General features: G+C 56.6%; 2 protein-coding genes across 3 annotated transcripts in view; both read right to left on the reverse strand.

The window, feature by feature from the left end:
- Positions 1-20484, reverse strand: part of PSMB2 (proteasome 20S subunit beta 2) — an 82910-nt gene that overhangs the window by 44361 nt on the left and 18065 nt on the right. The window lies entirely within an intron of this gene.
- C23H1orf216 (chromosome 23 C1orf216 homolog) overlaps positions 955-20484 on the reverse strand; it is a 281686-nt gene continuing 262156 nt past the window's right edge. Inside the window, exons 1-2 of one of the 2 annotated variants that reach the window (XM_069875394.1) lie at positions 5125-5140; positions 955-3303 (exon numbers count right to left, since the gene is read on the reverse strand). In XM_069875394.1, coding sequence (XP_069731495.1) covers positions 2457-3287 — 831 coding nt within the window. In that variant the 5' untranslated portion in view covers positions 3288-3303; positions 5125-5140 and the 3' untranslated portion in view covers positions 955-2456. Of the gene's footprint in view, positions 3304-5124; positions 5141-20484 lie in introns of those variants that run through there. The other variant, XM_069875395.1, reaches the window with a different exon arrangement.

Below are 20484 nucleotides of genomic sequence, written 5' to 3' on the forward strand. Positions count from 1 at the left end.
TGCTCCCGCAGTTATTCTTTCATTTCTTGAGCAAATAAGCTGGATATTCACAATATTTACCTTGGAAATAATTATTTGTGTAAAACATTTGACCAAGATAAACAGAGAATCGCCCGGTTTCTCGGTGGGGCAGGGAGGTCTCATGTTCCCCTCAACCTGCGCGTGCTCCAAGGTGGAAAATCAACCTTAAGCCGAGAACATCCACATCCGAGGGCTGGGGATGAACCTCCTTGTAGCCCCAGCTGCAGGGCACGTAAAGGGACAGAAAAATGCAGCTGCTTTGCCCGTCAGCAACCTCTGACCCAGCCCCAGTGTCTGCCAAGGGGCTATCGCACCCCTGGATTCCCACAGATTGAGGCTATAAAGGAGAAGCAGAAAGAAGAGGGTGGGGGGAAAGGTGAAGGCAGGTTCAAAGGGCGGCTACAGCTTCGCTTTTTCATCTCTAGTTAATCTCTGCGAGGCCTGAGGCGAAGTCACCTTTGGGTCACCACTCAGGTGTTTTTCTCCGCTGCCTCCCAGCGCTCCCCACCAGCCGGGGCCGCGGGGCAGGGCGAGCTGGGGGCCCTGGAATCCATCCCCCTGCTGCAAGCCAGCGTCCCAGGGTGGAGGGTAAACCCTGCACCCCTGTGTCCGCTCCACAACCACAAGGAGAGCCTCACACTTGAGTTTTTCAAAGCGACGAGGCTTTCAAATGGAGCAAGAATGACCTGCCGGCGTGGGTACAATATGTTGGCATGTGCCCAGGGATGCAGGGATGGGAGGAGGGTGCCAGGATCGGTGCCTTCGACCTTATCGCTCTCCCACGCTCCCACGAGCTCGTGTTCCGCACGCTCCGGCGCCCTGGGGCGAGCACGGGGCGGCCGCAGCCAGCGCGCACCCGCTGCACACCCGGCAGGCTTCTGATGGGAAAGCAAGGAATAAATCCACCCAGGGCTCAGCTCTTTCACCTCCAAGGCTTTTATTAAGGTGTGCGACATGCCCACAATCACGGTCTGGGATACGACACAGGCAGCAGCGCTGGACACGAGCGAGCAGGAGGGCAGCGAGAGCAGCGGGAGCCTTGCAGAGATGCTGCCAGCCTCCTCCAGCGCCGGGCGCAGAGGTTGGCACAGGTCACTTTGAGACGAGTGAACCATTCACCTCCAAAATACCCTTTTCAGAAGCAGGTTTGCAGATTCCCCATTAGCTATGGGACAGGAGGAGGCTCAGCGTAGCCCCTGGCTTCGCACATCACTGGTGGGCTCAGCCATGGTTATTTATTTGCATCCAGCGATCGATGGAAGCCGCTGTGCCGCTGCAGCAGGGTCCCAGCAAAGTCTCAGCCAGCTCTCAGCTACCCCCGCACAGGAAGAAGTTTAGCTGGGGGTAACAGCAACTCTGATACCTCTCCCCACAGGCTTTTTGCAGATGAGAAACTAAATTACAGCCTGGCTTTGCACAGGGACCACGGGCGGGATGGGGAGCGCGGTCTCCTCCTGGCTGAGCCCACGTCTTGCAGTGAAACCAACCCCTCCCTCAGCATCACCAACTCCAACGGAACATCATGTTAACACTGAGCAAAATGCAGCAAACAAACACAGCACCTCATGTTTAATCCCTATTTAAGACGACTTCGTTGTACTCTATACGCAGTCCTCACTGGGTAAAATGTAGCTTAGGAAAAAAATACTCTCTTGGCTTTGGAATGATAAATTAACACAAACACCAACAGCACAACTTTGCAAGCAGCTTCCCGATCATGCGCCGTTAAAGCATCTCCCAGATGTGCATAAATACACACTGGCTGCAAGGACAAATCAGAATTAACTCTTCTGTAATACTGAATCTAAAAAAAAAAAAATAGATTGGATTCCATTCAGTTGACACTTACATTTACTTTTAGGCATTCTGAGGTCACTTCTCAGAATGATTTTTTCCCTCTCTCTCTCCATCTCTCTGCAGGAGTTCAGATGTTATCTGCAAGGTTTTTACACGTGCTCCATTAGCAGCGCAGCCGGGCGAGTCCCCAGGAGCAGCCCAGGACATCGTGCTCACCCCGAAAACACGAGCAGAGTTTGAGGGTGGCTGGGTTGTTGCCGTGAGGGTGTGAAGAGCTCAACCCCGAGCACACGCTGAAGGTTATGTTGCCTGGGTTATGTCGAAAAGCTTTGCTCTCTGCAGGGCACACGCACGGCTCAGAAAAGATCATAAATCAGATTTAAAAGATGAGCCTCGCCACCCCACTCAACTCCTTCCCTAGCCTGACACCCCACAGTCCCCAGACCAGTGGGACGCGAGCTCCCACGCTGAGGGAAATTTGAGATGAGCGGTTCTATGTTGGAGAGAGATGGGAAGGACGGGGCGAGCACCCAGATGCCAACGAGCGCTGGGCACCTGCATGCAGCACGGAGATGCCACCAGCCAGCCCCGCAGCGCCAGGAGGGTGAAGGCTGGGGCCGGGCAGAGCCGGCGGCACCTCAGGGGCTGGGGGCGGCCGTGCCGGCGGGGCACGCGGGGCCGTGCTGCATGAAGCGGATGAGCTCCTTGCGGTTATCCAGGATGGTGTCGAAACTCTCCTGCAGGCGGTTCTGCTGGTCCACCACTTTCTGCTGGAGGCCGTGGATCCAGCGCAGCAAGGCCAGGCGCCGGTACATCACCAGCTGGATGTGGTGCTTCTCCTTCTCGCGCTCCTTGAAGCGCTCCTTGAACTGGAGGTGCTGCACGGCCTCTGCCAGCGCTGGGAAGAGGGTCCCCGGCTCGGGCTCGGCCACCGCCGCCCGGGCTGGGCTGCCAGGGAGAGGGGCAGCGGCGGGAGGGTCCCAGGAGCTCCCGCAGGCGCTGTCGGGGCTGTCGATGCTGAGGGAGCTGCTGGCGTAGCCGTTGTCCTCGGCAGGGGAACTCGGGGTCTTGCCACATCCCCCGGCTGGCTCCTCGGTAGCATTTTGGCCCTCCACCCCGCCGACTTCTGCTCCCTCGGGGGGGCTGCGCACCCCCTGCTCGGGGAGACGAGGCTGCGCGGCGCCCAGGCTCGGGGCGGCATCCCTAAGCCGGCCTTCCACCATCTGTCTCTGCATTAATAACAGCAGATTATCGGATGGATTTGTGGTGTTTTCGCTCCGGCTGGAGCCCTCCTCCGGCGGGGACCCCGCTGCTGGCTGGCTCCAGTTGTCGTTGCTGTCGCACACCTCTCCCACAAAGTTGGAGTTGGAGTCGTGGCCGCAGCCGGCCCCCGGCACGGCCGTGCCCAGCGTTGGGGCCCCCCGGAACGGGGCGTTTGCCGGGGCGCCGGGCGGGCAGACGGCAAACATCGTGCTGGTCTCCTGCCTGTGAGAGAGACACAGAGCTGTAACGTGTCTGTGGGGAGCGCGGAACGGCACGACCAGAGCTCCGAGCACCTACAGAGAGGAGATGATCTTTTACCCGCCTCTTGGTCAAGCTACTGAAACCAAGTCAGTGCTCATCCTGTCCTGGTGTTTTTCCACCGTCCCCGGGCAACATCAAAGAATCATAGAGAGGTTTGGGTTGGAAGGGACCTCAACGCCCATCCAGTTCAAGCCCCCACCATGGGACACCTCCCACTGGATCAGGGGCTCCAAGCCCCATCCGGCCTGGCCTTGAACTCCTCCAGGGATGGGGCAGCCACCTCACAGGAAAATATTTCCTCCTAACATCATTGCAGGGCAGCTCCCCACCTGACGCAGAAGCTCAGGACAGGCAACCTCCACCCTTCTCTCCTCCCTGTGAGCTCCAGCCCCAAATCCCCCGTCCCTGGCTTCCCCCTTGTGACTGTCAGGGGGCAGCCGGCACGCTCAGCTCCAGCAGCGTTTGTGCTTGTGGTAGATGCGAATCATTCAATGCTGGTAGAGGTTTGCTTGGAAGGAGCTGCAAGAAAAGCTATTTAAGCAGGTGAGACTGCCTGGGGTCCTCTGGACAACCTCTGCTGTCTCCCACGGGCTGGGCTGTGGGTTGGGTCCAGTCTCCACCAGTGTCCAAACCAGTCACCCCACTGGGCTGCTTCCTTCTCCGGGAGCAGGCAGGGCCAGAAAAGGAAAGGTTAACCCAGTGTTTCTTGCCGGGTCATTAGCAGCGAGAGCTGAGCTCAGAGCTCTCTCCCAGCAAGGACGTGCTCACAAGAATCACATGAAGCAAAACCCATCGAGTGTCCTGGTTTCACCCCTGGCGAGCAGCACAGAGGCAGGAGGGGTCTGGCTGCTGGATGCCCACCTTGAGGGTGGGACAGGGGCTACAGCAGCATGGAAGAGCCGAGAAGATGCAGGGAAGAGCCATGAAGACTCACCGTGAGGCAGCACCCACCACCACGGCTGCTGGTTATACCCTGCAGCGTGCCCAGTGCTCGGGACAGCAGAGCTCAGACCTAGAAGTGCTGTTTCCAAGGTCAAGAATGGCACCAGAGAGAGGAGGGCAACTGCCCACACCTGGCTGGGGGGCCCTGAAGGTTTGATCCCCTCCCTGGGGCCACTCACAGCAGCCCCCGTGCTGACCCCACCGTTCACACTGCCCAGGACTGGGGGACCCCACCGTAAAACTGCTCCTGTGGCAAGTGTGGGAGAGGAAGGATGCGAACCCCAGGCTGCAAGGGGGGTGAGCCGAGCATCTCTGCACCCAGAGAACCCCCAGTACTGGCTGGGAGGGCAGGGGAGAGCATCCCTGCATCCACAGAGGCCCCAGTACCAGTTGCGGAGAGCATCCCTGAATCCAGAACCCCCCGGTACCAGTTGAGGAGAGCACACCCATATCCCGAAAACCCTGGTACCGGAACCCCCCAGTACTGGCTGCGGAGAGCATCCCTGCATCCAGAACCCCCCAGTACCCACTGGGCAGAGCATCCCTGTCTCCAGAACCCCCTAGTACCAGCTGGGCAGAGCATCCCTGCATCCAGAACCCCCCAGTACCCACTGGGCAGAGCATCCCTGCATCCAGAACCCCCCAGTACCCACTGGGCAGAGCATCCCTGCATCCAGAACCCCCCAGTACCCACTGGGCAGAGCATCCCTGCATCCCGAGCCCCCCAGTACCGGCTGCGGGGAGAACCAGGAAACCGCAGCGCTCCGGGGAAGGGGAGGGGATGCCGGGGGTGGGAAGGGCACCGGGGGTTGGGGGGAGCTGCCCCCGTCCCGCACTCACCGCCCCGCTGGCTCCGCCGCCGGGTGCGAGCGGAAGCGGCTCCGCGCGGGGAGGGGTCAGAGCGGCGCTTCCTCCTCCTCCTCCTCCTCCTCGGAGCATCCCCCGCCTCCCCATCCCTCCGCAGCATCCCTGTCATTCGATGGGTTGGGCTGGAAGGGACCTCAAAGCCCAGCCAGTTCCACACTCTGCCCTGGGCAGGGACACCTCCCACTGGATCAGAATCAAAGCCCCATCCAACCTGGCCTTGGACACCTCCAGGGATGGGGCAGCCACCTCAGCCTCACAGCAAAACGTTTCTCCCTAATATCTTACCTCAATCTCCCCTCTTGCAGCCCAAAACCATTTCCCTCATGCTCTCCCTGCCCTCCCTAAGGTCTCCTCCCCAGCTTTCCTGCAGCCCCTTTCAGCACTGGAAGATGCTCTAAGGTCTCCTGGGAGCCTTCTCTTCTCCAGGCTGAACAACCCCAACTTTCCCAGTCTGTCCTCATACAGGAGGTGCTCCAGCCCTTGGATCATCTCCATAACCTCCTCTGGACTCGCTGCAAAAGCTCCATGTCCTCCCTGGGCTGAGATTTCCAGAGCTGAACGCACAGCTCCAGATGGGTCTCACAGAGCAGAGGGGGAGAATCATGGAATCCTAGAATGGTTTGAGTTGGAAGGGACCTTAAAGACCTGTCACCTGGCCTCTTCTCCCAAGTGACAGGGGACAGGATGAGAGGGAATGGCCTCAAGCTCTGCCAGGGAAGGTTCAGGCTGGACATTAGGAAAAAAAAATTCACAGAAAGGGTCATTGGTCCCTGGCAGAGGCTGCCCAGGGACGGGGTTGAGTCCCCTTCCCTGGAGGGGTTTAAGGGACGGGTGGACAAGGTGCTGAGGGACATGGGTTAGTGATTGATGGGAATGGTTGGACTCGATGATCTGGTGGGTCTTTTCCAACCTAGTGATTCTATGATTCATCTAATTCCAACCCTTCTGCCATGGGCAGGGACACCTCCCACTGGATCCCCTCCCTCGCCCTGCTGGTCCCACTGCTTTGCATGCAGCCCGGGACACAGTTGGTTTCTGGGCTGTGAACACACGTTCCCACCTTATGTTGAGCTGCTCACCAACAAAACCCCCAGGGCCTTCTCCTCAGGGCTGTTCCCAGTCCATTCCATACCCAGCTTGCATTTGTGCCTGCAGAATTCCTCCCGTGCCTGTGAAAATCCCCACTCATCTTGGGGGAGAAGCTTGGTAGGGGCCCCAAGGGGTAGGGGGCCACGGGCTGGAGCCCCCACCACCCACAGCCCTGTTGTAAGGTGGGTGTCCATATGTCCATCCGGCCATGGACACGTTTCAGACACGCCAACTCCTTCCCAGCCCCTGCCCTGTCGGTCCCGTAAGCGTCAGCAGGACCCTGCAGGGATGAGGGTGATGACAGGACCCAACACTCTCAATGGGACCTTTATTCACCTCCACACGCTGGGAAAGAAAAAGGCTCAACAACATCAAACAGCTCCCACAAGCCCAGAGCAAGCACAGGGGGTCACATGAAGCACCATGAGTGTTCCAGGAGATAAAGAGGCTTTGTGGGACTGGGGTGTGTGTTGGGGGCAGGAGAGGAGAAGCACCAGGCAGCTGGGAGCCGTGGTGGAGGCAGCCAGGGTGCTGCAGACTCCCCGTTACCCACAGAGACGCCCCAAGCAGAGATGAAGGGGCTGGAGAACAAGAGGAGCGGCTGAGAGAGCTGGGGGTGTTTAGCCTGGAGAAGAGGAGGCTGAGGGGAGACCTCATTGCTCTCTCCAACTCCCTGAAAGGAGGTTGTGGAGAGCAGGGAGCTGGGCTCTTCTCCCAAGGGACAGGGGACAGGATGAGAGGGAATGGCCTCAAGCTCCACCAGGGGAGGTTTAGGCTGGACATTAGGAAAAAATTTTTCACAGAAAGGGTCATTGGGCACTGGCAGAGGCTGCCCAGGGAGGGGGTTGAGTCCCCTTCCCTGGAGGGGTTTAAGGGCCGGGTGGACGAGGTGCTGAGGGACATGGGTTAGTGATTGATGGGAATGGTTGGACTCGATGATCCGGTGGGTCTCTTCCAACCTGTTTATTCTATGATTCTATGATCTCCTACTGGGTCCACCTGATGTGGCTTTAACCAGCTTTAACCTGATGTGGCTTTAACCAGTGTCCCAGGATAGCTCTGGAATCAAGCACAGCACCATCACCCCAAGGGCTCTGCAACCCAAGCCCACCCCGACCAAAGTGAGTCTTGACAAGGGCTCAGCACCTCCTACCTCCACCCCAGAGGAAGAGGTGCTTTCATGGTGGACAAATATCTTCTCTGAAGCCCTGGGCCGCTGGAGGTGGGGCGTGGGAGAAATGCTGAGAGCAGATGTTGCCCATGACATTGCAAGCATTCGTGGAATAACACTAATAAGTGATAAATGAGTTCTTTTAACTTCCCATCTGCCTGACAGGCCCCAAGGCCTCTCCTGCTCCGGGCTGCTCCGGCCCCAGAGGCTTCAACCCCCTCTGTGGAGGAGAAGGACACTCCGGGACACTGGGGCTGCAGGGTTCTTAGAGTCACAGAATCAAGGAGTGGTTTGGGTTGGAAGGGACCTCAAAGCCATTTCTACCCCCCTGCTATGGGCAGGGACCCCTCCCACTGGATCAGGGGCTCCAAGCCCCATCCAACCTGGCCTTGAACCCCTCCAGGGATGGGGCAGCCACCCCTGCTCTGGGCAACCTGGGCCTAGGCCTCACCACCCTTACAAAAATACATTTCTTCCTAAAATCTCATCTCAATCTCCCCTCTTTCAGCTGAAAACCCTTCCCCCTTATCCCATCCGTGCCCTCCCTGATCCAGAGCCCCTCCCCAGCTTTCCTGGAGCCCCTTTCAGTCCTGGAAGCTGCTCTAAGGTCTCCGCAGAGCCTTCTCTTCTCCAGGCCTTTCCTCCTAGGAGAGCCTGAGACTAAAGGAACAAAACCTTCTCGTCACACAGGAAAGGCAGAAACCGACTGCGGCTCCTGGCAGTGGGCAGGGAAGGGAAAAGGCCGGGCAGACAATGGGCCCAGCTCGGCTCTGCTCGCCTGGAGCTGGTTTGGGTTTCACTCCCGCTTGGGGCCTGAGCACCAAGCAAAGCGAAATATTCCTCATGGGGAGCAAGGAGGGAAGTTTCCTCTGTGCAGGGACTTTCTCTGGTTTCCTGAGAGGGGGCACAGCTGAAACAGGGCTTTTTCAGCACCAGTTTAGATTTCAACTGGCAGAAGGGAGCTGGGAGCTCGGTTTGGCTCGCGGGGCAGGAGCAGGGCTTGCTCCTCTCTTGGCTTCCCATCCCCACCCCAGGAATTTCCGTGGGGCCGATGGGTGTGGGGATGTGTTGGAACCTGCTGCGTTGGCTCCAGCTTTGCTGGCGCTGGTAGGAACCTCCCTTTTATTTTAGAGGTTTCTCCCCAAAACACCAGCCCCAGCGGGAGCTTCATTGAGTTCCCGGAGAGGGCTGGGAGCAGTGGTCGCAGGGTCTGTCTCGCTGGGGTTGGCTTTGTCCCACATCAGCCCAGCATCCCCTGCCCCGGGATTATCTGTATCTGATGGAGACCAGAGGGATTTGCTGCTTGCAATGAAAACAGCTCCATTTCTCTGCGAACCAGCCATCCCCACAGCCCCAGCTGCCCCGAGCCCCAAACGGCTGCTGGCAACCCCGGCTCGGGGTGATCCCTTCGGGAGCAGGGGGAAAGGGAAGGTTTGGAGGTGGAGCGGGCTTAGCGATGGATTTCAGAGTCATCTTTCCCTCCCCTTCCCCTGCTTCATTCCAGAACTAAATTAAAAGCTCTCCCTCCAGGAAATTAAAAATCATTTAAGACGACTGAGCGCAGAACCCGGGTTTCAGAGCTGCACATCCTGGGCGAGATAAAGACAATGCACCCCGGGGCTCAGAGGGGAGAAGGCTGGTGGGGAGAACCCCCAGAGCCACTCCAGAAGGTGCTGGCACAGCGTTTCTCCACCGAAGCAGGTCCCTGGGACCCTGGAGGCAGCACCTTCTCAGTATCTAGCTTGGCTGCAGGAGCTCCCTTGCTCCCAGGGGGTTTCCATGACCACTGGAGCCTTGCCACAGGGAGGCTTTGAATAAAATTGGTCCCAGAAGAAGACCTTGCGTTCAGCCCCGTGCCCGCATGACACAGACGTGGTGGGTGCCCAGCTCCTGTGCTGGGAAGGAGGCACCAGGGGGTTGGACACCACCAGACGTGGAATGGGTTTGGGGCTGCAGCGCCCACAGGGATCGAGGATGGAGGGAAAAAAGAGCCTGTGGCACCAGGCAGGGACTGCCTCCTCCTGCTCAACGGCAGGGACCCCACAGCTTTGCCGGGGAGGTGCGGGGTGCAGGAGCAGGCGAGGGTTCCCAGGCTCTGCCTGCAGCCCCTGTGCCCACTGTGCATTGCAATGTGTGCCCATGTGCAACCGCTGCACTCCCACTGCACGCACTGCACTCCCACTGCATGCAGTGCATGCCCAGTGCACGCACACAGCGCTGGGCTGGAGACCAGGGAGCCACATGGGCTGGGGGCTGCAGCGCTCGAAGGAAATGAAAGATGGTTTTTAGTCCATCTCCACATTCCTCCCTTCCCCAGGCTCCCATCGGTCCCATCTCCTGTCCTGTCCCACCCAGAGTGCTGGTGGAAGCAGGGTTGGGCTCCTCACATGGGTGATGGTCGTGGTGGGGCCGTGCTCAGCCACGCTGCGATGCTGGGATGGGCTCAGCAAGGCATCTTCATGGCCAAGAACATCTGAGCACCAGCCTTCCTGGGACACAGGTCACCCCCCAAGCCACCATGCCACCACTGAGACCTCGGTGCTGAGGTGGGGAACCCGTTCCGAAAGAGTTAAGGGTGAAACAATGCAAAAAAAATCCCATTATTACAAAAGAAGAAGTGCCCTGAACCACATGCGACCTCCCCTCCCCAGCGACTCATCTGAGTTTAATAACGGAGAAGGGAAATCTCCCAAAAAGCTCTCGGAGAAATTAAAGTAAACAGCGTGCTGACCTCCAGCCCCGCGCTGCCCCGCCGCTGACTCGGCCCCGCTGCGCAGCCACCGCTGCCTCGCCGTTCGGTGTAATTGTAAACACATTCCCGTAAATAGGAGAGGGAGCAGTGAGGGGTCCCGGGAGCCGGTGCCCAAGCGGCAGCTTCCCAGCACCCAGCAGAAACCGGGGCGCGCGGAGAAAGACGTGGGCACGGGTGATGCCATGGACCTATGGCCCTGGGCTGCATCCCTGGCCGCCAGGGGCTTTGCACGGCTGAGGGTTGAGGAATGATGCTGCCAGCAGGAATTATAGAATTGTTAATGTTGGAAAAGACCTCTAAGCTCATCCAGCCTAACCCCACTGTGCCTGCTAAACCATGTCCCCAAGTGCTACATCTCCACATTTTTTGAACTTCCAGCCCTTCCAACACTTGATAACCCTCTCCATGAAGAAATTTTTCCTGATATCCAATCTAAACCCCCCTGGCCCAACGTGAAACCATTTCCTCTCATCCTAGAGCCACTAGTAACATCACGTTGCTCCATAACTGTGGGCTTGGGGCTGCAAAACCAAATGCCAGGAACGCAGGCGGGTCCCGTCGAAGGAGGGAGAAGGAGGAGGCGAGGGAGGATGCTATAATGGGCTTGTCCTCTTGGCCTCCCAAATTTTAAAAACAATATTCTTGTTTTCATAGATCCTGGCCATTCTTGTAGGCTGAAGAAAAGCAACCCCAGGCTGTGTGAGCGCTGGTGCTCCTCTCCAGGGAGGGGACGGCAAAGCCGCTGGGCTCCGAGGGGGGAAGAAGGAGCTGAGTGTCGCCGCCAGCCTGGCCCCATCCCTGGATCTGCTCCATCCTTGTCCCTGTCCCCATCCCTCTCCCATCCTTGCAGTGCCCTCGCGTGCAGCATCCCATCGTTTGTATTTCCCATGGAGTTTTCTGGGGGAAATCCCACTCAGAAGCACGGGAAGGGGGCAGAGGGGATGGATTTGAGGGAGATCTGCTCCTCTGCCCACAGCCCCAGAGACCAGGCTGGTCCCCTCTCCTGCCTCTACCTGTTAACCACATCACATTTCAGCCAACGCAAGGCAGGGATGGATGCTCTGTATTTGGTGAAAAATACCAGGAATCCACAGCCAGATTGGATTTCAGAGGAGCTGGGAATGCTGTGGAGGTCAGACCGTCTCCAGAGGACTGGAGGTCCGAGCCCACTGCCCCCAGCAGCACCCAGCCCTGAGGATCAGCCCTTGGAATACACTGGGATACTGGGCAGAGGAGGAGGAAGGGGCTGAGGGGCCAGCGGAGGAGGGAACGTCCCACCGGAGGGACAAACCTTCAGCCATGGGGACCCAGGTTTGTCCCCGGGACACCCAGCCCCATCACCCCCTCGCCAGGAGAGAAGCCGTCTTCCTGTTTGCTTTCCTAATTCCCAAGAAAAGAGGGTTTATCCCGGCTCGGGAGATGTGCTCTGCCACGAGAGTGAAGCTGGAGGTTTCCTCCAGGGTTTATCCACTGCTGAGCTACAAGAAGGGAATTTGGACGCCAACTCCACCTCTTCCATCAGACCAGGCCCCAAACCTCACCGCTTCCTCTTGGCCTGTGAATCACTAATAAACTCCAGACAGCAAGGGCTGATTAGGAAATCGTTTGGGAAGTGGAGAGGAAGGGGGAGGGATGAGCGCTGGGCAGCTTTGCCCCTTGGCGTCACCTCCGGGCACCGCGGGACGGGTCGCTGCCTCGAGGTCCCCGCGGCTGCTCCACAACGTCCTGAGCCCAGGGCTCTGAAATCCAGCTGCAAATTCTCCAGTGGATGGATTTGTCTGTCTGTGAGAATTCAGGGATGAAAGAGGGGAGATCTAGGTTTTAAGCTGAAAGAAGGGAGATTGAGATGAGGAAGAAACGTTTCCCTATGAGGGTGGGGACACCCTGGTCCAGGTTGCCCAGAGAAGTCAGGGCAGCGACTCTCTGCATCCCCCCAACTGCTGCACACTTGTCCTGACACAGAAAGGCTCAACATTTGGACCTCATAACACAGAAAACGTCAGGATTTTGAAATTTCAGTCTTGGACACAAATCTGATGCATTCCATAAATGCTTTAATTTATCCCTTTGTCACAATAGTCGATAAAAGGTTTTGTTTCAGCCGCTCCGCTTTGATTAATAACTGCAACAGATCCTAACCTGAAGGAATCTCCTTATATTGCATTCATGGAAATTAAATGTTTGATTGCACATAGGCAGAATTTTCTGGTGTGGAAGCTGGTGTGGAGAACTTTGAACGAGCTTGAAACGAAAAACACCTTGTGTTTTTTTTTCTCTCCTTCACCTCTAACAAGTCCAAACATCTGCGAGAATTCAGGCAGAGTGAAACTGGTTGAAAAAAAAATTAAAATACAGAGTGTAGAATTAAATAAACGTCCACGTTGCAGCCAGGTGGGATCGGCGGCACGTGGGCTCCGCATGCAGGGGGTTGATCTGGGCAGCAGAGCCTGCGAGGAGGGGGATGTGGGACCTTCAAACTGCTCCATCCCACCAGCCCTGGCACCAGCACTGGCTCCAGCACCACCCGCATCCCGGCACCGCTGTGAGCAGCACGATCCCAGCAGCACCTGCCGTCACCAGCACCTCCGGGGCCAACGGTGGAGGTGGTGGAGGCAGCAGGATGCTGGTTCCAGTGTGTCACTGGGAGCCGCTCAGGGTGTGCTGGTCAGGTCGCCCCCAGGAGAAACAGCCCTTGCAGCAAAAGGTGCCTTTGGAACTAAAAAAAGATGGTTTTACTTATGTTTGAAATCCTCTGCTTTTTAATAAAAGGAGAAGCACTGGAATTCATAGGGTCATAGAATCATAGAATAGTTTGAGTTGGAAGGGACCTTAAAGATCATTCAGGTCCAACCCCCCTGCCCTGGGCAGGGACACCTCCCACTGGATCAGGGGCTCCAAGCCCCATCCAGCCTGGCCTTGAATCCCTCCAGGGATGGGGCAGCCACCACTTCCCTGGGCAACATGTTCTAGGGCCTCATCACTCTCCTAGTGAAAAAATTCCTCCTTATGTCTAGTCTAAATCTGCCCCTCTCCAGTTTATCCCCATTGCCCCTCATCCTATCACTCCAAGCCCTTGTAAACAGCCCCTCCCCAGCTTTCTTGTAGCCCCTTCAGGTACTGGAAGATCCCTCTAAGGTCTCCTCAGAGCCTTCTCTTCTCCAGGCTGAACAACCCCAGCTCCCTCGCCCTGCTGGCCATGCTGCTTTGGATGCAGCCCAGGGCTGGGGTCACTTTCCTTCCCCTTTCCTCCTTTTCCATGGCAGGGTGAGGGGTCTAAATTCCCCTAAGCCGTGAGAGCAAGCAGAGGGATGAAAAGCAAGAAGAAAAACCTGAATCCCGTGGGCTCTGGGGAACAGGAGCACTTTGAGGCAGGGATGGTGTGAGCAGGCGTTTGGGCACCATAGAATCATAGAATCACCAGGTTGGAAGAGACCCACCGGACCATCGAGTCCAACCATTCCCATCACCAGTCCCGGCGTGGCCAGGCTGTGCCGTGCCGCAGGTGCCCCGGTGCCGGCCAGAGAGCCGTGGCACATTTTTGAGGTCAGAAAGCAGAGGTTTGAGTGATGAGAGCGACATGCCAAGATAAACCCTGGCTTCCTGGCGGGTCCGTTCCCATCAGCCGTCGTCCAGCGAGGCTGAGCCCAGCGAGGGGCTCCCCTGGCGCGAACAGCCCGGCGAATTCTCTCTGCATGGGTGAAATTCCCTCCGCTACCGCGGTTGTTATCTCCGAACAGGAACCAACAATATCCTTTCATTTAGGCACTAATTTGAACAATGTGCGCCGGCCGGGGGGAGGAAGGGCGCTGGCTGCTCCGGAGCCTTTGAAAAATCCAAGCAGGAGCCAAAGCAGAGGGAAAACAAAACCCCACGGTGACGCGAAGAGCTTGGAGATGCAGGACCACAGGCTCCAGCCGTGGAGCAAAGGATGATGCTGCAAGGACCGGTGGTGCTGGCACCAGGCACCTCTGTGCCAGCTCGTATCCGGGGATAAATCATCATCTGGGCCATCCTGGAGCCCAGAGCCCCATCCATGCAGGGTTGTTTTGCCTACTGGGAAAAATCACCTCCTTTGCTTACCCAGCCTGTTCAGCCTCGTAATTACGATTTCCACAGGCCTGGAGGGTGCAGTAAAACACTTTTAAACTCGTTCTATCGTAAAGGTCACACTAGGCACCAGAAAAAGTCGCGGTGTGTAATTGATAACTGTAAACCGTTTTAATTTCCGTTTCTCAGGAGCAGACAAGACAAACACAGCAGGGGAAGGGAGCACCCACCGGCGGCACATGCGTCCCCTGCTGCTCCCCGCATCGCTCCAGCACCCAGGGGCTGGCAGCAGAGTCCTAGGGGCTGTGGCCACCTCACCCAGTGCAGATTGCAATGGGACCGGCATGGTTTGCAATTGCTTCTCAACAGGGAGCTCTGCTAGCATGTGGCTGGTGGCAGCAGCATCCCCATCTCCATCTTCATCCCCTTTTCCACCCCCTGCTCCATCCCCATCCTCATCTCTATCTCCATTTCTACCCCTATTCCCATTTCCATCCCCATCCATCTGCATCTTCATCCCCATCTCCATACCTAGCTGCATCCCCATCCTCACCCACGTTCTCAGCTCCATCCCCAGCTCCATTCTTGTCCCTGTCCCCATCTCAGCTCCATTCCCATCCTCATCCCCATCTCCATCCCTGTTCCTGGTGGGATGCAGCATCCCGTTCCCACTGGCCGCCCCGGTGCTCGTCCCTCCTGGGCAAACCCCAAGGAAGTTCTCAGGGAGATACGGGGGGATTTCTACTGTATTTCCTCTTCCATTTTAGCCGTTATGAATATTCACACCCGCGTGGGGAGAGCAGGCGCGTTCCCCGACGGGGATATCAGTTGGAACATGGTCTAATTGATTATGTGGAAATTGCTCCTGGTGGAAAGGGAAGCCCTCGCTTTGCTCTCGGTGAATTAATTTAGCTTTTGCCATTCTTCGCTGTGCTCAATTAATCTTGTTAGAATGATATAATTTTAGCTCGTGCTTCACACGCGGGGCGACCGGGGAGGCCCTGGCTAATGACGACGGGGAGGTTGGTCAACGATGGGGTAACGAGAGTTGGGTCCCTTCGTTTGGGAGGTTGGTTAACGATGGGGTAATGAGGGTTGGATCCCTTGGTTTGGGAAGGAAGGTGGTGGGTCCTGCTCCACACTGCTGGCTGGGACCTCAGCCTCAGGAGCAGGGGGACCCCGAGGTGACATCCCTGCTGGGGGGACCGCGGCCATCAGGATGCGGGATGCTCGGCTGGTGCTCAGCTCCGCACCGAGACAAAGAGCGTCCGCTCCAGCGGCCCCCCAGCAGCTGGCGCGGGGAAGAAGTAATCCCACAAAAGTCCTACTCCAGGGGGATCAGCAGGAGAGGTGAGGGGCACGCCGAGCCCCATCGCTGCCCCTTTCTATCCCCGCTATTGACTGCCTAAACAGTTCTTTGGTGATTACAATGTAAATATAGCTTTTCATGGAGTAAAAGCCTTTTATGGGATCCACACACACTTAACCACTTAACCCCGGCGACAAAAAGAGCAGTGAATTAGTTGTTTAGAGGCTGCTCGTGCAGAAAAGCGGGCGCTGAATGGGATTTGGGGAGCTCTGTGTATCAATTGCTATGCTTCAGGGGCCCTCAATGGGGCTCGGGGCGTTAGAGCATGTGCCAAAGGGCTCGCGTGGGTAGGGACGGGGTGTCAGAATGAAAAAGAAGAAGAAAAAAAGCAGCTGCTTCTCTTTAATAAAACAATGATTTATTCATAGCGACTTGGGGAAGGGGCGGAGGGGGGGGACACCGGGAAGTGCCAAAGCGATGCTCGTCCTGCGTTGTGCCTGGAGAGGCTCCGTGGCTGAGGCTGCCCGGGGAGTGGGAGGCACAGGGGCTCCCATGGCCCTTGGGGACCCCCAGAATGGCCCATGGGGACCCCTTAGAACAGCCTTTGGGGACCCCAGAGCTGGGTCCCACTGCAGCCCCAGGCAGGTGGTGAGAGGATCTCTTGTTCCTGCTCCCTCAGCCCCAGGCACCTTTTTGGGGGTGGCAGGAGCCACAGAGTGGGGGAACCCCCCTTCTCCTCTCCCCCAGCCCCACGGGCACCTCTGCAAAGCTGGGGGGCAGCATGTGCCCCCTGTGCCCCAAGCACCGGGTATGAGAACACTAGCACAGCTCGGCCTCATCGCTCTGCAGCGGGGAAGTGACACCAGAGGGACACCAGTGGGTCCCATCCCCTCTTTGTCATGCCACAGCTGAGAGCACACTGAGGTTGCGGAGGGCTGAGGAGGAGACCGAGCCAGTGCAGCCCTATTTTTAGGCCTGTGCAGATGGAAGGATGAAAGAGGAGGGAGGAGGCAGAGTAGGAATGGGAACGAAAGACAAAACAAATGCCAAGCAGATGTTGGGAGCGGCGCTCTTCCCTTCACAGGATGCGCGTGTGGCTCCCGGCAACACCAGCTCTGCTGGCCTCAACCCCAGAGCCTGGGGGTCACAGTGGGACCAAGGCAGAGCGACGTCCCCTCCTGCTCGCCCCCATGGCCGGGGCTCACAGCCACCCTGGGGTGTTGGCACTGCCTCAGCCCCGTCGCTCGCGGCCCTAGCAGCCTCCATGGGGCAAAACTATAATGAGTGTCAGGGTACCAGTTTGGTGCTGGGCTCATGAGGTGCCCCAGAGGGGTGCAGGGACGTGTCCCCTTTCCACTTACCATCCTTGCTGGTGTCTGGCCATGGACTCCGGGAGCTCTGCTGGCACCAAGGCCACCCAGGGGAGCCGAGCAGCTGCTGCAGGATGACCAGGCACCACCAGCATGGCCAAAGAGGTTTGGGTGTAGAGTGTTGAATCAGAAATTCTCCATGATCAACACGGCGCAGCTCTGGGGACGAAGCTGTTGCTTTATGGAGCATACCTGGTGCCTGGATTGAGCCGGCGCATCTCTACTGTGTCCTTCTTCCATGCCTGAGGGTTTCTCAAGGCATCACTAGGATTGTGATGGGGTTTGTTTTGACATCTCCAGTTTCCATTCCAGCTGGAGACACCAGCAGCATTGCTCCCAGGCTTTTAGCAGGCAGTGCACGGAGAAATCCCAACCACTTGACTTCAGTAGGATTTGGATCCTCGGTGCTGGTTGGCAAGCATCAAACCCAGCTCTTCCAGCTCCACTTTTGCCCCCTGCAGATGTTTGGGTGCCTTTTCCAACCGCGTTGACGCCATCTAATCTTTTGTTCCTTCCTTTCCTTCTCCCTTTCGAGCAGAAGGGGTCAAGATGTGGCGATCGCAGCAGGTGGGGCTGGGGGCTGTTTGCAGCCGGGCAGCGGCAGCGCCACCTCAGGAGTTGTTATCATACTTTGGGGCTCATGTCATCCCATCTCCGAAGATCACACACGCTCAGCGAATCTGTCGGTGGAGCGAAGGCCACCAAAATAGGGCGAGCTCTGCCTGTGAGATCATCCCACCAGATGCCTTGCACTGAGAGCATCGCCACACGAAATAGAGAACACATGGCAGGTAGGATCGCCTGCTGCTTTAATTATCTTCTTTCCAGCAGTGGGCTGGATGGTTTGGCATCGCCGCCTTTCGTTGGAGTCTCTGCAGCCGTGGCTGGTGGAGATGGGATGTGCATCCCACAGGAGATGCTGGCTGTGGTCACCGCTGCCCTATTAGCAGAGCTGGGATGGGATGGCAAATGTCCTCAACACCAAAACCTCTAGGTGGGTCCCCAGCTGGGTTGCTGCTGTGGGGTGGTTCGACGAGGCACCCCGAGCCACCCTGCAGAAGCTTCGAGCAGTGGCATCATCCCATCCCTCCACTGTGCCAGTGGCACCTCCCGTACCTCGCACTCCCAGGCAGGGATGAAGGTTGTACAAGGCCCCATCTGGGCTCACTGGGCTGCGGAGCAGGAGGAAGGAAGGCGAAGTGTTGGATTGGGAGGTTTCAAAGCCCTTCTCAAGGCTGAACTATGGTAGCTTGAAATCAGGCAGCACAGAAAAATGCCCCAATCAACCATAGCGGGATGCAGCGAGGTGCCCGGGCTCCGGGCAGCATCCCTGCAGAGCAAAGGGAAGGATTTGGATGCTGCAGGCAGCTTTTGGGATGCCGGACACACGTGAGCGTATGCACATCTCACCCTCCGAAGGGAACACGCCGCTCGGATACTGCTCCTCCATCACCGTGTGCACGAATATCATCAAATATTGAAAATCAATGGGCCACTGCAAGGGAAGCAGCACGGAGCAAGTTGCATGAAAACAGCCTTAAGGAGCAGAGAAAAAAAATATTAGCTAAAAATAAAATTAATCTCTCGCAAAGCTGTAAGATTTGCTTCTCATCCTTCCCCCCCACCCCCCGTCCTGCAATCTTTTATGTCATTTTCTTTAATTACAGCTGGTTTAGATCTCTGCTGCCTGGAGATGCAGAGCTGGAGTTGGCCAGAAATGGGGCTTCTGGATGATACAAGAGAAAATAATAACCCCCAAGGACTGAACATCTGTCCAGGCAGAGCACACGCAATGTTCTAATTAATATTAATGACTAATAGTTAATATAGAGTGAAAGTTTTGCTTTACAGGTCACCTAATAAACCCAGCCTCGCTGCAAGGCTCAGACAGAGCCACTTTCCGTGTCGTGAGCTCAGTCGGACTCTGCTCCGGCTGCCCCGGGGCAGTGGGGAGTCAGGAGAGGGGGAGCTGCTCTGGGTTCTGGTTATAGAGTAGACATCGAGGCAGCCCGAAGAGGGAAAGGCTTTGCCAAGTTTCAATTTCCCATTCCATTTCAGGTCATTGATGGGGTGGGTGCGATGGACACAGGGTTAGGTGAGGAGAGGACCCTGCCCCGAGCCCAGGCAGCCGCCCATGGGCTCGCTCCTACCTGTGCAAGGCAACACCTCGTAGTTATGGTCCTGCAGGATGGGGCTCTGTCCTCCCAGCTGTTCTCTTTTGCTCCTCTGCTCATCATAGAGGGCTCTTGTTTTCTTTTACATTGCTTTTTTGTGTTGTTTCAACTGTTGGCTCCATTCGGGTTAGGCTGCAGCCACTCCTGCCTTTGTCTGCTGCTCTGTGCGTTTCCTTTTCTAACAATGAGAACTCAAAGGAAAAGAAACAGACACCAAAAGCATCACCTGCTCCATGTTAAAGATGATTTCATGGGCCAGAAACTGCATCCCATTCCTCACACCCAGAGAAATCACAGAATGGTTTGGGTTGGAAGGAACATCAAAACCCATCAACTTCCAACCCTCTGCCATGGGCAGGGACACCTCCCACTGGATCAGGGGCTCCAAGCCCCATCCAACCTGGCCTTGAACCCCTCCAGGGATGGGGCAGCCACCCCTGCTCTGGGCAGCCTGGGCCAGGGCCTCCCTAACCTCACAGGAGAAAACTTCTCCCTAAGATCTCAGCTCAATCTCCCCTCTTCCAGCTTAAAAGCGTTCTCCAAATGCAGAAGGGATGCACCGAGGGGTGGGAAGCCAGACTGGAGGAGTAATTGTGACAGTGCTGCTTTGGAAGCTCCCTTCATCCACACTTGTGTGGATCCCTGGGGGTCTTTTTATCCTTTACCCTCACATCAGGCCTGGGACAAGTGATGGAAGGTCCAGGGGGGTGAGGTGTTGAACCTCACGGGATAAGAACACACAACACACCACAAACTGCTTTCCCTGTGTCCACTCTGACATAATTTTTCACATGTTGGAAATACAGATGATTTTAGCCTGGGTCCATATGGTTTCCCAAATAACCTGTCTATTTGATAAATAACATAAATTAAATTAGACAAGACAAACAAATAGTTTTTTTTCCTCTCCCCCTTTCAGTCTCTTGGCAAAAAAGGAAAAGAAAACATAATTCAGTGACTGCCTTGAGCGCCTGAGGAGCCGTGTGGTGGTGGAGGCTGTGATTATAAACGTGGCTGCAATGTTAACCTTTAACATGGAGCAAGGGCTGCTCCTGCCTCTGTTTAGATGTCTTTTTTTAATTTCTTTCCTCTCATTTAGGTTCCTCAGAGCTCGTTCTCTCTGTAAAGGCAAGAGGGAATATCACATACTTAGAAGCACTCTGCTTAACAGGGCTCCCGCGGTGCAGTTTAGGAGCAGATTTAAAAGGGTTTATTCCTCCTGTCCCTCCTGCAGGCAGGGGAAACTGAGGCACAGAGAGGTGTGGTTATTACAGCTGAAAACTCTAGCATCCTATCAAGGTGCAGCTGCTTCTGCACCATGCAAAACCAAAAGCAAAACCACAAATCACCAGCTGGAAGGGTGAGAAGTTGGAGCAGGCTAAGATCAGACAGGAAAAGCAGTGAGTGGAGTGGAAGGAGCC

This window comes from Phaenicophaeus curvirostris, chromosome 23 (genome assembly GCF_032191515.1).
Source record: "Phaenicophaeus curvirostris isolate KB17595 chromosome 23, BPBGC_Pcur_1.0, whole genome shotgun sequence".
NCBI classification, from domain to species: domain Eukaryota; kingdom Metazoa; phylum Chordata; class Aves; order Cuculiformes; family Cuculidae; genus Phaenicophaeus; species Phaenicophaeus curvirostris.